The sequence below is a fragment of the Hemicordylus capensis genome, chromosome 1 (genome assembly GCF_027244095.1).
Source record: "Hemicordylus capensis ecotype Gifberg chromosome 1, rHemCap1.1.pri, whole genome shotgun sequence".
Lineage (NCBI taxonomy): Eukaryota > Metazoa > Chordata > Lepidosauria > Squamata > Cordylidae > Hemicordylus > Hemicordylus capensis.
The window spans coordinates 305,420,640-305,437,065 of record NC_069657.1 but is presented as its reverse complement, the minus strand read 5'-3'; the positions used below and the strand labels follow the sequence as shown (position 1 = coordinate 305,437,065).

The 16,426-nt window shown below is 46.4% G+C and overlaps 1 protein-coding gene across 45 annotated transcripts in view; it reads right to left on the bottom strand.

The window, feature by feature from the left end:
• Window positions 1-7,567, bottom strand: part of RIMS1 (regulating synaptic membrane exocytosis 1) — a 382,988-nt gene extending 375,421 nt beyond the window's left edge. For 10 of the 45 annotated variants that reach the window (XM_053286825.1, XM_053286827.1, XM_053286828.1 and 7 more), the window contains exons 1-2: window positions 7,049-7,563; window positions 6,833-6,936 (exon numbers count right to left, since the gene is read on the bottom strand). In XM_053286825.1, coding sequence (XP_053142800.1) covers window positions 6,833-6,936; window positions 7,049-7,156 — 212 coding nt within the window. In that variant the 5' untranslated portion in view covers window positions 7,157-7,563. Of the gene's footprint in view, window positions 1-6,821 lie in introns of all 45 variants that reach the window. The other 35 variants (XM_053286809.1, XM_053286810.1, XM_053286816.1 and 32 more) reach the window with 11 other exon arrangements.
• Window positions 7,568-16,426: the final 8,859 nt, after the last annotated feature.

Genomic DNA, 16,426 nt, shown 5'->3' with positions numbered 1-16,426 from the left:
CTGTCCTACCTGGGTTTGGAAGCTGTTGTGCTCCCAATTTTCAGTTGTGTGGTAGCAACGTACTTCTAACGTGTAAAGAAGTGATTGTGTGGAAGCAGAGTAGGAGGAAAAGCTACCCAGGTTTTCCTCCTACCTTGCTTCCACACAACCAAACGTTTGGAGCACACACAGCTCCTGAACCCAAGCAGAACACAGTTTTTGATTGTATGAATGACCTCAATATGGGGCTAAGTGGACCAACATATATCAGTTGTCTGATATATGTTGACATCAGGCTGGTTTAGATAAACTGGCCCCACAGCAGCCCTACACACGATAACATCAGAGCCATGCTACAATGTCATTCAAAGATGTGCAGATGTGATCACAGCACATCCTTTATTTGCATGAATGGGGTGATAATCCGAACCACTCCCTCTACATGAGCTACAAAACCCCACCTATGGGCCAGGTGTGTAGGGCTGCTGCAGGGCCACTGTCCATCTGAACCAGTCCATCGTTACTACGACGACGACAACAACTTTTTATATACCACTCTTCAAAATAAATTCTCAAAGCGGTTTACATAGAGAAATAAATAATACATAAATATCAACTCTTTAAATTTATTAACTCCTAATTCTTGAAAAACGAATACTTCCAGAATAGTGGTAGCCAGCATTTTTAGCAAATGTGCTGGAAGCCAAGTCTAAAGAATGAGACACTGCCACTGTTCAGTGCATCACCACACTACAGCAGATATGCAATTGGACATATACAAGAAGATAAAGTGAAAGTTTAGACAGTGGCTACAGAACTGTAACAGAACATTAGAATCAGACCAAAGAGCCCCTGGGTAGCACCACAAAATGCCCATCTGCATAAATGCTTGCTAGCTCTCTCCCTCCATAGTCATTTTGCAAGGCTAACTGTAATCTGGAAAAGGGTGGGACAATGGCAGACTGAGATCTGCTGGAGAGGGTAGCCAGAATTACAAAGTTTCATAGCCCCATAGATCATAATAGACACACCTTTTCAAGAGCTAGCTCACAACTTTTTGATTCTAAGTTGATTCTAATAAAACAATTGTTACTGTCACTGTCTGAATTCCATCCCCACTCCCCGCTCACGAACCAGCACAGCCATCTGCTTTGGGGTGTGTGTGTGTGTGTTTGGCTTTCTTTCATCTGTTTTTCCTCTTGCATTTGTTTCATTTTTTGTTGCGTACAGTTTGCCCTTTTCTCTGAAGGCACCATTTTGATTGGAGAATAGTGCATATTCAGAATGAATTGTTTCAAAGTACAGTATTTTACACCCTGCCAAAGACCAGAGCTGTAATTACAGTTGAGATTGCTGCCCAAAATTTTGGTACCAACTTGATACCATTATGGCTAATTAAGTGATAAGCTACACAACTTTTTCATATGGGTTTTTAAACTTTAAAATAGAGATATTTTTATATTTCATATTTGTACTTTGTATTTTAATTGTGCATTGTTTTAATTATCTTGTAAACTGCTTTGAAATTTGATGAGAAGCAGTATAGAAATGGAATAAAATAAATAAATACACACAACACCCTCCTCTCCTCTGTGCTATTTTATAAACAATTTTATTATTTTATTTTTAATTCTTTAGAAGCTGTGTACTAACCTGCACAGAAGTTCATGTCTAGACAATTTCTGAAGGAGGCAAACAGCACAACCAAGTGGGATATTGCAACTGTGATAGTTAATAATGTGCAGGAGAATCACACATTGGCTAAAATATATCCTAGTGACTGTGCAGGAAGGCCCTGAGGGTACATGCGTTGGAGTACTGCAGACTGAAGAAATCCAGGAAAGCAGAGGCGTATCGGGGGGAAATGGCGCCCAGAGCAAGCTCTGGTCGGCCCTGAAATGGCGCCCCCCGCCCCACCGGCAGCCCCAGCATACCTGTGAGGGTGCAGCGGCGCCCTCCAGGCAACATGGCAATTCGGCGACCTCCGGGTCACCTGGCAATTCGGCGGCGGGTCGCCCGGCGATTCTGCGGCGGCGGGCGTGCGGCGCGGTGATGTGACGGTGGTGTGGGCGGCGGCGGGTCGCCCGCTGAGTGTGGCGGTGGCTGGCTGCGGCGATGGGCCGCTGTAGCGCGGCCTGAGCGGCGGCGGATCACCCGCTGAGGAGGAGTTCAATCAGAGTGTGGAGGAGGAGTTCAATCAGAGCCGAGGAGGAGTTCAATCAGAGCGGCGCCGAGCCTGCCTTCTGGCCCGGCGTCGCTTCCCAACTCCTCCTGGGAAGCGACACCGGGCCAGAAGGCAGGCTCAGCGCCGCTCTGATTGAAGTCCTCCTCCACGCTCTGATTGAACTCCTCCTCGGCGGGCGATCCGCCGCCACTCGGACGGGCGATCCTCGGCAGGCGATCCGCCACAGCGGCCCATCGCTGCAGCCAGCCACCGCCGCACTCGGCGGGTGACCCGCCGCCGCACGCCGCTCACCACCGCCACATCGCCGCACGCCCAGCCCCGCCGCCACTCGGGGCAATCCAGGGGGGGCGGCGGGGGGGGGGGGAGGCCACTTTTTGGTGCCCCCACGTGACCCGCCAGGGTGGCGCCCGGGGCACGTGCCCCCCTGCCCCCCCTATAGTTACGCCACTGCAGGAAAGCATGGGTGAATAAGGCCAACAGCACTTTCATCCTAGTTAGCTAAGAGGACAAGTATGGCATAATAGAGATATCAGATGAAAAGCTTTTTTATTTCTGAAAGACAGAAAAACAGAAGCAACCAAACACAGCTGTGTTAGAAGCATCAACAAGTGGATGCAGGAACAGCTTCTCACTTCCTTGTTACTCTTCCTAAAATTATGCAATCAATTGCATTTTGTCTTTGGTCTCAACCTGTATTTTTCTTACAACCCTGATCTAGGCTGGTACTGATCCATTTGCTTCTTGTGTAGGACTGTCCACAATACAATTGGAGAAAAAGTCTTCAAGATGGTCTTTATCAAACCTTCTTCTCCCAGAAACAGTGACTCCCAGTGAAGCCCTGGCAATAACATCTAGTGTCACCAGATTGTTGTCCTTTTAGTATTATTGTTCCTTAAATGTTCATATGGCACTAGCCCCTGAATTTTTGCATAATGTAGCATTTATCCACAAGATTGCCATCTTTGTAGTGACCTTCCTGCTTCTGTGCATATAGCAGCGGCCTGGCATACAAAAATTAAACAGGTGCTTTGGGCACTACAAATGGTATCTATGTTCACGTGTGGTGGAGTTGCCTGCAGATTAAAATGTTTTAAAGGATTACACACGGCACATTGTACAAACTATAATGGGTGACCCAGGGGTGTAGCTAGGGGAGAGGGGGCCCATGTACACCCCTCTCCCCTGCATCCCCTAGGACGATAATGAAGAATATAGGGAAGGGTAGAGCTGGCCCCCTGCCGAGAGCAGCAGGGCCTGGGTTCTTTTAAACGCCTCCACTCAATTATAGCTACACCCCTTGGTTGACATATGATCAGATGGTCCAGAAGTATTGGTATTCATTATACTGCTGGTCAGGTAGAGCAAGATGTAGCACAATTGATGACAGAAGCTGCCAAAATATGTATGTGAAAGCATTCTAATATACCTGCAGTGAGAAGCTGGATGGTTAAAATGTGGGCAGTAATAGTGATGAAAACTATGTGAAACGGAGAGCTGAAGTTATACAAAGTAATTCATTTCAAAAGAAAACAACATGTTATACTGCTTTGGAGAACTCACGGAAATATGTTTGGATTTGATAATGCTGCATTGGGCACGGGGGTGGGCAGGACTGGATGCAAAAGCAGGCATGGGGTCTACTTGTATTAACTAGTTAGTAAAATGCTTTTAAAAGAAAGAAGTCACACAATAGCTTTTTCTGGCATGGAGATAGATATAGGGCTAATAAAAAGTTGGCAACTATAGGTACATACTGTGATAAATTATTCTAAAAGACATCACTACGCTATGTGACAGAGCTGGCTATAATGAAAATGACCTGATTCCTAGTGACCAAATAATATCATGCACTTTGAAGTGCCAAGATGTTTTATGAACTGTGACTTAGGGACAAGCTTTTCAGTTCCCAAAGGACAATGCCCATTTGCATCAACAACTTTCTCTACCTGATGCAGCAGTGGTTTACTTATCATTCAGTCACCTGTGAATTAAGTAAGCAAACCTAAGTGTATGAGGCTCCGTTTGGTATCACAAACCCTTTCAACGCCTATGAAAGCAATGTGCGCTAATCTAGCTTTCAAGAGCAATTTTCAAAGACCCATTTCTGCCAAGTCCAAATGATGTGCCCACGTTCTTTTACCAAAAACTCTGAAGGTTCCCCTACATTTTTTTTGGGGGGGGAATACCTTAAACACTGAGTATGGCACAGCATTTAAAGACGTGGTGGCCAACCTTTCAACAAGCATCAACTCCCAAACAAGAGAGTGCACTGCTCCTGCTCTCACAACAGTACCAGAGAAGTCCTTCCATGCATTAGTGTGCTTCTGTCTTACTGGGCTAGGTAGTGGCAGAGTGGGGACAGGTGTGCAGTCCTGTCTCTAAGCTGTAGGCAGGCTCACAAATCTTCCTGCTCCTCTCCAGGCATCTCATAAAACCCTTCTGGCTATGCTGCTTGTCAGGAGTTGGCCACCTGCACCAGTTTCAAATCTCCACTCACATATCAACAGCCTTAGGCAACTCACAGCTTAACCTACATCACAAGACTGTTGTGAGGCTAGAGGTACCTCATTGTTTTTTGCGCTCATTGGAGGGAAGGCAGAATACAAATGAGCTACATTAGCAGCATCCCTTTAGAAATGCAGTCAATAAATTGACATGTAAACTGCAATCCTAAGCATGCTTAAAAGTGAGTACAGCGAGTCTCACTGAAGGATCCACTCATAAAACATGGCACTGTGTTACAGCAGAAACTGCACACAGCTAGCCATGATTTCTGAAAAGTCTAAATAGTTACAGAAGGGTAGCAGGCAGGGGGTCTGAAAGATATAAGAAAATACAGGACAGAGCAAATTCTGTGACATTTCAGACAGCTCCGTCTGTATTCGTAAATTATATCCACTTCTCCATATATTCTCTTTTAAAGACATCCTGTTAAGTGTACATGTGCTTTGCTGTTCCAGTTACTGCTCTCCTCCCTCAGCAATACCAGAAGCACTAACCACACCCCAAGGGTTGCAAAGAGCAGTCTTCCATCCATACAGCACCGTGACCCTTAAACAGTAGTGAATCTGAGCAGTAAAACAACCCATTTCCTTCCCAGTTGCTGAGCCTTGGTGCACATTTGTACAATTAATTGCAGCAGCTGCTACCACTACTACAGAAATGCAAATCCCAATACGGATTGGAGAAGGAGGAGACAACACTACCATGAGACAGACAGTGCCTCAGGTCCATCTCTTGCAATACAGAGCACCAAAGTTGAGAGCTTACAGGGATTCCATATTTCCATCTATTATAGATGGCACTGCTGGCAGGAGGAAGCGGAGGGGAAACAGGCAAACCCTGGAACTAACACATTAAAAGTCGTAATTTGGGATGCAACCAAAAGAAAAGCCTCACAATATGTCCACACACCTTTGGCAAAAGCCACAGATTCTCCAAAACAGACACACAAAAACAAGTTAGTCTGCCATTTCCATCCAAAAGCAAATAGGCCTGGAGGATGGTTAGATGATGAGAAAGCCTGATCCTCATTCACAGGCCCAATCACAGTCTATTTATCCATACGAATCTGTCTGGTGATAGCATAACACAAATACACTTATTTACAGAAGGATAGAAAATATAGTCATATAAGGCAGTGGATGAAAAAGAGGTCGAGGCATGGGGAAGAGATGGACGGTTTTTCATAAATGCTGGAGAGCTCCCAAATATGGCTTCTACTGACACTTTGATTTCCCACCCCCCCCACCCCCCCAGCACAATATCCCCTTTTCAGTTAGAGACATGGGGTATTAAACCTATCCATTCCCCAACAGTTTCACCAAGAGACATGAACACATGGCTTTTCTGTGAGGCAATATACACAATTAATTGTATTTATTCTTCAGGTTGTAGCGCCTATCTTGAATACATATTAGATCTCTTCCTCCATATTTCAGCACATACACCACAGTACAGATGGGTTAAGCTAGAAGTCGGGGGAGGGGGAGAAGGAGAAGGAGACCCACGCCAAATGGAGAATTCCTGCAGGTGGTTGATGTAACAAGACACATCACACAAAGTCCCACAATGGCTCAGCCGGACTCAGTGTGAACCAGGTGGGGGCAGCAGCATGGCCTTTTAAAGACTCTGGCTATAGAAACCCCACCCACCAGACCATCCCCAAATAGGCTGGATTTTTTTTTCTTTCAACAGCCCAAAGGAATTCCTCCCAAGGTTTAAAGAGGCTTCCTATGGGAATGCATCTTCAGAGAACCATGCATGGGCTTGCTTACTTCCTGCATCTGAAGACCCTGGCTTCTCTTGACTTTCCTATGCTGGGATCTAGCTGTCCCCAGGCAATTACTCGGGGGAGAGAAGAGTTCAGGGAAGAGCATATGGGAGAAGTTTAGCTCGGGAGTGAGGGAAAGCAGGTGGGGCGGCTACTGCAGGCTCGGCGCCTCTATAAGATCCTGCAGCTTTCTCCCGAACATGGCCCCAAAGCCAGTCAGCCCAGCCTGCCCGCCCCCGCCCTCCTCCTCCTCCTCCACCACCCTTGCACCATTCATAAAAGTCTGTCTCTCCTCCAGTGCATCTTCTTCCTCTCACTGACAGGACCGTATTCCCTACCCTCCCGCGGTGAATGAGCGAGCGAGTGAATGAATGAATGACTGGCCTCTGGCTTACTTGAGCATGGCCTCTTCTTTCTCCTCTTCTTCCTTCTGCCGGTCCATCACTGCCATTATAATGTTCCTCTCCTCTTCTGTCAAGTGGCTCAGGTCGGGCAGCTCCTGCATGGGGGGAGGCACTGTGGGTGGGCGAGGGCCGCGGGGCCCCACCGAGGCAGAAGACGACATTTTTATCCCTGCCTCTCCTTTCCTGCCCCCTTCAACACCTTTGTACCTTTTGGCAAGCAAACCAATCACGCCTCGCCGCCTCTTCTTCTTCTTCTTCTTCCTCCTCCTCCTCCTCCTCCTCCTCCCTTTTACACTGTAGTCCTCCTCTGATCATCAGCAGCAGCCAGCAGCTCTCGGGAAGCAGCAGCAGCAGCGGAGGAGGAGGAGGAGAAGGCGGAGACCCAGCCTTTCATGGTTGCTTTGCTTGAATCCACCCCAGCTCGGGTGACTGCTACTGCTGCTGCTCCCTTTGTTGTGTCAGTTCTTATGGAGATTTGGAGATGCTACACAGCCTCTTGCAGCCCATCTTCCAAGGTTGGGAGGAGGAGGACCGCACAGCGCTCGGGATTACAGCGGCGAGGCTCTGAGCACCGTCAGGGCTGGAGGGGAAGGGCGGAGGCTGCTGCTGCTGCTGCTGCTGAAATGCTCCACTGCTGCTAGCACGAGAGGGAGGGGAGGGAGTTTGGTGTCAGTTAGGCGGAGTCCAAACTGCTCCACTCCTGGGTGATGCTGAGGGCTGTCTCTCTCCCAGGCAATATGGACAGCGCGCCGTTCCGCACCTTTCTTTTGTGGGTTGGTCTTGGACTGGGGGCGGCGGGGGGAGGCGTGTATTTCCAAGCCAGGAGGCTGCGATCCGACCTAAACACGCTTCCTTGGGAGTCAGCTTCATTGGAATGGAAGGGTCCCTCCGGACTCATGGTGAGAATCCGGCTCTTGAGTCTTGAGCCCCCGATGAAATCCGAGGGTATTATTTCCTAATACACGTGGGGCGGATCAGCCTCTAAGGCCGCATCTCACTCTAAGCACGATTTCCTTGGGAGTGAGCCGTAGGGATTACTTCTGAGTAAAGAGGGCGAGGCTCAAGCTGTAAGGGCACATTTTAGCTTCTGTGCTGGACTGTTTGAATCCATATGGGATCAATGAGGGCAGCAGGGGAATAAAAAGAGGGTGGGTCACAGAAGGGGCAAAGTGCATTTATGGGTGGGTAACCTGTGTCCCATCTGTTAGAGTTCTGAAACGGAAATGAGGGAGCATATGGGAGGGGATAAAGTACTTGTCTCAGTCTCAGAGCTGCTCTTGTGGGACAGAAAGCTAAAAAGCAATTTTTAAGTCAAGTGCTCACGTTTGCCACTGTAAATTGTATTTTTTTACTACTACATTTATAGCCTGCATTTCTACCATCAGGGAACCCAAGGTGGCTGGCATACATGGAATTCCCAGGCAGTCACTCAGGCACTGACCAGAAGGAGATCTGATTAGCCTCTGCAAGGTGGTTGCATCGTATGCCCTCAGGCTATGCCTTGAGAAAGGTTTTACTTGATTTCCAGACAGAATATGAATACTGATTTAAACATCATTTCTGAAAAAAAGTGGGGCTTGTGTTCAAATCATAGTCAGCCGATTGACTCCTTAGATAGCCTTAGGTAAAGAAAAGCTTAACATGCCCTACCTATAAATCAGGATAGTAGTAGTTCAGTCATAAAATGGTATGTAAATGAGTTTTGCTGGCTTCTTTTGGGCCCACCTTATAATAATCAGGGAGAATATTGCAGCTGATGTGAGATGTCAACATTCAGAACTATTTAAGAATGTGATCACCCCCCCCCAACTTTTTATATTTGAAATTTCAAAAGATTTTGACAAAATAAAATCTTAAGGTTTTGTAACTAATTATAAGGCAACATTACATTAAGTGCCAAATTCATACTTTTACACCTCTGCTCTTAAAACTCCTAAATCTAAGATCAATCATAACCAACAGTGTGTGTGTGTGGGGGGGGAGAGATGTCCTAAATGAGAAACATAACATTTCTGTGTGGGAAAGAATATCACATGATCATCAGGGGATTTGGAGCTGGGTGTTACCAGTATGCTGATGACACCCAGATCTACTTCTCCATGTCAACTTCTTCAGGAGTTAGCATATCCTCCCTAAATGCCTGCCTGAAGCAGTAATGGGCTGGATGAGGGAGAATAAACTGAAGCTGAATCCAGAAAAGACGGAGGTACTTATTGTGCGGGGTCGGAACTCTAGAGACGATTTTGATCTGCCTGTTCTAGACGGTGTCACACTTCCCCAAAAGGAACAGGTTCGCAGTCTGGGAGTACTTCTGGATCAACGTCTCTCCTTGGTTTCTCAGGTTGAGGCGGTGGCCAGGGGTGCTTTCTATCAGCTCCGGCTGATACGCCAGCTGCACCCGTTTCTCGAGATCAATGACCTCAAAACAGTGGTACATTTGTTGGTAACCTCCAGACTGGACTTCTGTAATGCGCTCTACGTGGGGCTGCCTTTGTACGTAGTCCGGAAACTTCATTTGGTCCAGAATGCAGCAGCCAGGTTGGTCTCTGGGTCATCGGGGAGAGACCACATTACTCCTTTGTTGATGGAGTTACACTGGCTGCCAATAGGTTTCCGGGCAAAATACAAAGTGCTAGTTATAACTTATAAAGCCCTAAACGGCTTAGGCCCTGGGTATTTAAGAGAGCATCTTCTTCGCTATGAACCCCACTGGCCGCTGAGGTCACTTGAGGAGGTCCGTCTCCAGTTACCGCCAACTCGTTTGGTGGCTACACAGAGATTGGCCTTCTCGGCTGCTGCCCCGAGATTGTGGAATGCGCTCCCTGCTGAGATACGATCCTCCCCATCTTTGGCAATTTTCAGAAAACACCTGAAAACACATCTCTTCAGCCAGGCTTTCTCAGCTTTTTGAAACTTGTTTTTAAATTGTTTTGATTATTTAATTGTTGTTTTATGATGTTTTTAATTGTTAGTTATTGTTTTATGCTTTATAATTTTTGTTTAATTATTAATTGATTTTAATGGTGTTTTAATGTAAACCGCCCTGAGCCTTTTGGAAGGGCGGTATAAAAGTTTTAATAAATAAATAAATAAATAAATAAATGTACAAAAACTGAAAAAGACACTCCTGTATGTGTGTATTATTTTCATGGTGTGCAGGATGTATGTAGTACTGAGGAGAAGGCATATAATGGCTTCCTGGAGCAGAAACATGCAGTGAAATATATCTGTATCTCAGACATGGCAGTTTCCTACAAGGAAGTCCTTTCACTGAAGGAAATCAACACGTGGCAGAGACTAAGCTACTATCTACTATGTGTTGCATGCAAATGTTTGTATTAGAGCCCCAATTAAAATAAGAACAGCAACAGTGATAGAGAAAGGGGTGCTTTGCGACTTCTCCATCTGCCATTTTTGTACTCCAAATGGTTTCATGTGTTTTGGAAAAGCTGCAGGGAAGGTGTGTGTGATATGGAGAAGAGAAGTTGCAAGTAAGGGGAGGGTTAAGCACCCCCTCCTCACACTGCTTCTTTACTCTAAATTCTCCCTCCTAACACTACTTTTCTTGGGGGAGGGGATTGCACTTAACATGAAGTTAGCCTCTTGTGCTACAGACACACTACAGGGTTTCAAATTCCCCCCCCACCAGAAAACGGACGGTTGCTTGATTAAAAGAAAATATTTTGTTGCTGAAGCAGTTGTGCAGTGCACACATTGGTCGCCCCTCTCCTCCTGAGCCCTGTGTAGCTGGCATGTGCACGCACACACATACACACCCCACCATCAAGTGTTCTACGGCATTCTTGTGCCAGGAGCATGGCTGAGTCATCATCCCATCCTGTGTTGGGACATCCTACTCCTGTCTTTTTTTCTGCATTTTGTGGTTAATACTCCTCCCCCCCCCTCACTTTTTCAGTCACTATACAGTAGGAATCCATGTGGAACCTGGCCTTTTGAATGGGTACAACAGAAAATATTCCAGCACAAGCCAACACGATCTGATTCAACTCAGCCTGGCAAGATGCATTGAAGCCTGCTAGGTTTTTGACAGCCCTACTCTTGCTTTCGGAGTCCCAGACGGGCAGCAAAAACAGGAGTTTCATCAAGATGTATATGGCTAGCAGGGCTACATTCAGTTGGTGGATCATAATTCGCATTGGATCATAATTCGCATTGGCCTGTTGTTGTAGCAGGAAAACTGTGACCTGGTCTACACATGTGACAGAATGAGGTGGTAGAATCCTGAGATGACAGAGTGGGCTGCACCAGGCTGCCGGTGGGAGAGGCCAGGGTCGGCGCGATGCGGTAAGCAAGGACCGCACCCAGTGGGGCGCCGATGGGGGGGGGGGCGGCTGCTGCTCCCAACTCCGTTCCCTTACTCGGCGCCCGCTGGCTGCTCCGGAGAGGGGCCGCTCGCTGAGCTTGCTCGCTAGCTCCCTCCCTCCCTTGCTCACTCGACAGGCCAGGGGCGCACTCGCGCTGGGGCGCCCGCCCGTGCCTGAGAGCCGTCTCCGTTCCCCAGGCTTTCCGTGAGTGAGAGCAGCCCGAGCAGGCAGCGCTCGCACCTGAGAGAGGCGGGAAGTAGTGGAGGCGGGAAGGAGGAGAAGCGCTTTATTAATTGGCCTTTACCAAACGTAAAAAGTAAAGTAAAGTAAAGAGGGCAAAGCAAACTTTTGCTGGTGTGGAGCGGGCGGGGGGGCATCTAGTGGGGTTGATTATATGCCTGTTCTGCGGGGCGGCGGGGGGGGGGGTTCTTGAGTTGTTGTCATCCCGTTCTTGGGTAAGTTTTGGCTGGTTTGTGGATGGGGTGTGTAGGGGTTTACAGTGTGTGTGTGTAAACTTTGGGAGCACAGTTAGAGGCTTTAACACCCACCCTAGCTTCTTTCCATGTGTAAGGCTTTGGTAGAAAGGAAAAAGACTGGAGGTTCATGTGGGGAGGTGCCGGGTTTGCTTCCTTCTGATCCTCATCATGCTAATCAAGTTTTCTCATTGCTGCATCTCTCTTTCTCTCAGCCTGGGTTTATTGCCTCAGATCATCTACCAACACAGACGAACTTTTTACAAATCTATAAATTCCTTTCAAAAATCTTGCTTGGGGAGGGGCCAGAGTCTCCAAGGGGCTGTTCTCTGAGACAGTATCTGAAAGCAGCTTTGCTTGCTCCTGTCCTGCCTCCTCTTTCTTTCACCCTTGCTCCCACTTCATTAACATGTCTCACATTTTACTATCACATTTGCCAGTAGTGCCATGGCATCTATTGATAATACTTTCATTGGCTGACATCCAAACTTAATGCTGTACCAAAAAATGTTTCTCATACAAATCAGGGGTGATTTTTGCTGACCCCTCTACAGTCCAATGTGCTTCCAAAAATACATCCCTGACGGGTGCAGGGCCCACACACATGGCTGCACAGGGAATGGAATGGATCCATCCAGCCCAAGTGCTTGGCACCCTCTCTTTGTGTTACTGAGGAGTGACACTGAGGAGTGAACTTTGTCTGTCTTTGCTCAAGGATTGTTGAACAAAGACAGACCTCCCCTGATTGTTTGTGTTTGTAGCTGTGTGCTGGTTGTTTTTTAATTTCTGTTTAGCTTGAACATGGTAAGCCATCTGTATGCTGTGGTTTAACTGACTAATACAAATATTAAAAATCATGCCATCCCACATCTGCAGTCTAAAGTGGTATAATCCAGGACTAGTTTTAATGCTTGTTCGGTTGTTAGAGTAAATTGGACCTCTTTCTATATGAAAGGCAGTAAAAAATCATAATAATGGTGGTATTGGAGTGCGTCATGCACAATCGGATAAATTCATGGAGGAGAGGTCTATCAACAGCTACTAGTCTGAGGGCTATAGACCACCTCCAGCCTCAGAGGCAGGATGCCTCTGCATACCAATTGCAGGGGAGTAACAGAGAGGGCATTTCCTCAGCTCCTCCCTGTGGGCTTCCCAGCATCACCTGGTGGGCCACTGTGTGGAAACAGGATGCTAGACTAGATGGGCCTTTGGCCTGATCCAGCAGGGCTGTTCTTATGTAAAAATTTTGAGTACAGGTCCTGTTATCACACTGTATCTGTTACACCACCAATATGTGCCTAATCACATGGGGGTCCAAACTGTCCTCCATATTCAACTGAAATACTGTAGTATTATTTAATTCACGTGGAGGGCTGGTTCGGACAAACCACCCCCACATGTGATTCTATAGTGGCAGTCCTGTGTACTCACAGCTTGCTCATGTCCCTCCTCAATCACATGGCAGCGGGCAAGTTGGGCAGTATTATCTCCATTGGCCCAAGGTCCACTTTCTCTACACAATGCTTTGTTTTTATAAATCTCCTTATTAATACTTTTTGGACAAAGTAACATACCTATGTATATGACCATGGGGTGAAATTCATTAATATGAACTGGTACTTAGAGGGAATGATGCACAGCTGTCGTTTATCCTGATCCTGATGAAAACATTGTTTTTGGAACGATTTTTTAGGGGCGTGGGGAAGGCAGGCATATTAGCAACACTCTGTAAATGGCTTAATAGTGATTCTTACTTTCCCGGGAACCCTGAGAGCTGTACTTATGTGAGAGAGGTTAGAGATCTCTAACATAGTTCTCAGCACCCACACCAAGCCATAGTTCCATGGATTCTTTAGCAGAAGGCCCCAAAACATGATGAGGCTATTCACGCGTGAGTGCAAAACCAGGCTAAGGGAGCCCGGCCCAGTTTTGCAAGTGCATGTGAACCACTGGGATCGGGCCTGATCCCGGCGGCACCACAGCGGCCAGCCCACCTACGGAGCCACCCTTCAAAACAAGGTTACAGGAGCGAGCACTCCCTTAACCTTGTTAACTCCCTTGTTAATAACTCCCTTCTTATTTTGGCCATGTGTCAGCCATGGCTGCAACGGCTGGCTGACTCAGGGAGGGGGATCCCCATAATGCTCTGCACACTTGCACAGTGAATTATTGGAGCTGGTGGGGGGGGGCGCAGGGTGATGCATTCCAGCACCCCGGCCCTCCAAGTGGCCAGCAGCAGCCGGTGCTCATGTGAGTGGGCAATCCACCCACCCAGGGACAGTGGAATGTTCATCGGTTGAGAGGTAAGCTCTTTTGGACTTCTTCCCCACAAACCTGGTAGCACTTTCCCACTGCTCGTGAGAAAGGGCTTGATGTCTGAGGTATATATATCCACTCCAAGAATCACTAATTCTAGTTCCATTATGTTTATGTCCTACCAGTTTTTTTCCCTTTGAAAAGGATCTAGTGATCCATCCTTTAGCTAAGTCATATGATAACAGACTCAGGTATTATTTGAAAAACTGATTTCCTTTTATTCTTTCCCATTTTTTCCTGAACTGTTCAGGCTGTGATCAATCCATTATAAAACCACACATTTTTGCCCTTTCTAAGAGTGCAAACAGATGTTACATAGATGGTTCATGTGCAGGATCTCCCATGATCTTAAAAAAATGAAATCACAGTTTCAAGGGGTTAATGCTCTCCACTGTTTTCCTAATGAAAATCACACTCCTGGGCTGCTGTTTGACCTGTAAGTGGGTGGGGGGAGGAATGCGGTCCCTTTATGATATCTGAGAGCCAAGGTAGCATTTAGCATGTTGGGCTAGGTTAACAGTGTGTGTGGGGGGGGGGAATTAACATGTCATGGACTTTTCTTCCAGCACGAGGTTCCCATTCCTTGAAAGCTGTTTGAGACAACATCCATATAAAACTTTCCTAGACATCTTCTTGTCTTCAACATTTTAAATGGGACCACCTTTTCGTGTTTATGTTTATCTCCACCACCACCACCACTACTGAGGAATGAGATATTTTCTCTTTTTTATATGAATGCTACCAGAGAGCTGCTGGATTCAGTGACTATTGTACTGAAAGCTTGCATTTGGTAGAGCATTTGTAGCTCCGCAATAAAGATGCCTAGCAATGCTTACTGTGTATAACCTCCTTGTCTTGAAGGAAGTTTTCAAATGCTTTAAATTATGTTTGCTGGCAAAGTCATAAAAGAGGGTTATATCTGGTGATAAGAGTACATTAACATGGCACCTGGCAAGCTAAGGTTTAAAACCCTCTCCCGTGTACCTCAAAGCACAATTCCGGCTGCCAGTAGGCCAGCAATTAGCCTTGTCAACATTCCTTCAAGAAAACCCAGCTCTGTTATAGCAAGCTTAATTGGCAGTAAACCCCTGATTCCCAGGACAGAGTAGCTATAGCAGCAGCAGGGAGAAAAAGGAAAACGAGGAAGAGACAGGTGTCTAAATTGTTCCTGTACCAGGATATGAAGTATGGAAGGTTTCCTTTTATATACCTAGGCCTTGACTTTAGCATTCTTGTGTCCCTGAAGCCCTGTTCAGTCATTATGGAATCTGGGAATGATGATGGAATACAGCTTCCCTGAGAGCACACCATGCTGACACACTCTAAACCCGCCCCACCTCCCGCACTCCACAGTTATAGTGTTTGTCTGCAGAGATATTTGCTGTACTTGTGGATTGATCCTTCCAAGGATGTGGAATACTGGGGTGTCTAGCATTCTGGTCAGCACTAGAATCTCTCCATGAGTACAGTGTTTGTCTTTCTGCAGACAAATGCTATAACCATGGAGAGTGGGAGACAGGGTTTTCTCTACTGAGGCAGGGCTTACAGACATGCTCTCAGGGATGCTGTACATGTGCACACAGCATTCCAAGATTGCTTAATGACTGGACAGGACTTGTATAATCTCTAAATCTGTACATACATATGCATGCACACCCCTTTGTGTAGGGGCATAGGAGAGGGCAACAAATGGCCCTTGAGGGAGAGGGGACTGCCAGGTGAGTGACAGCTTGCTTTTTGCTCTACATCTCTGAAGAAGGTGGCAGGGAGGTGGTAGGGCAGGGATCCCCCTTGAATTTTTGTCCCTTGACCCCAACCTTCTTTCACCCCTGCATTTGTGGCTGTACTGATAATGCAAAAAGGGAGAGCTTTAAATGGTGGGATATATTTTATGTCCCATTGGTATTCACGAGCTGCAAAAAGTGTGTATAGCTCACTTAGTGCCCTGCTATATTTATTTATTTTTAGAATGTATAAATTGCCATGCCACAAAGAAGATGAAGCCACGCACAACCTTCTTAAAAAATAAAAATAAAAAAATTACAAATCCTTACTGAGCAGTGCTATTGCACTGCATTTTAGAATCTGGGCCACTCTTTTTGTAAAGTTTTTTTTAAAAAAGTATATATCTAGCTTGTGAAAGCCACAGATGGCTTTCCATCCACCCACAAATGAAAGCCACGTGTGTGAACGCCACAGATGGAATTCCATTTTCAACTGCATTTTCCCAGCCTCAAGCAGTGAATGTACACAGAAAATCAATCTGCCTATTCAAATTTCAGTTAGTTCTGTTTGTGCTGCCATTCCTTCAATATTATCAATTGCTCACTTTATTTAAAGGCCCTGGATGTTTTCATGCATACATTTTTATTTTATGCAGGTGTTATAGAATTTGTAATCTTAAGGTTCCATAAATGTTTAGTTACCAGTCTGTGAGTGCATTTTGCTCTAGGTTGCATTTCATCATAATT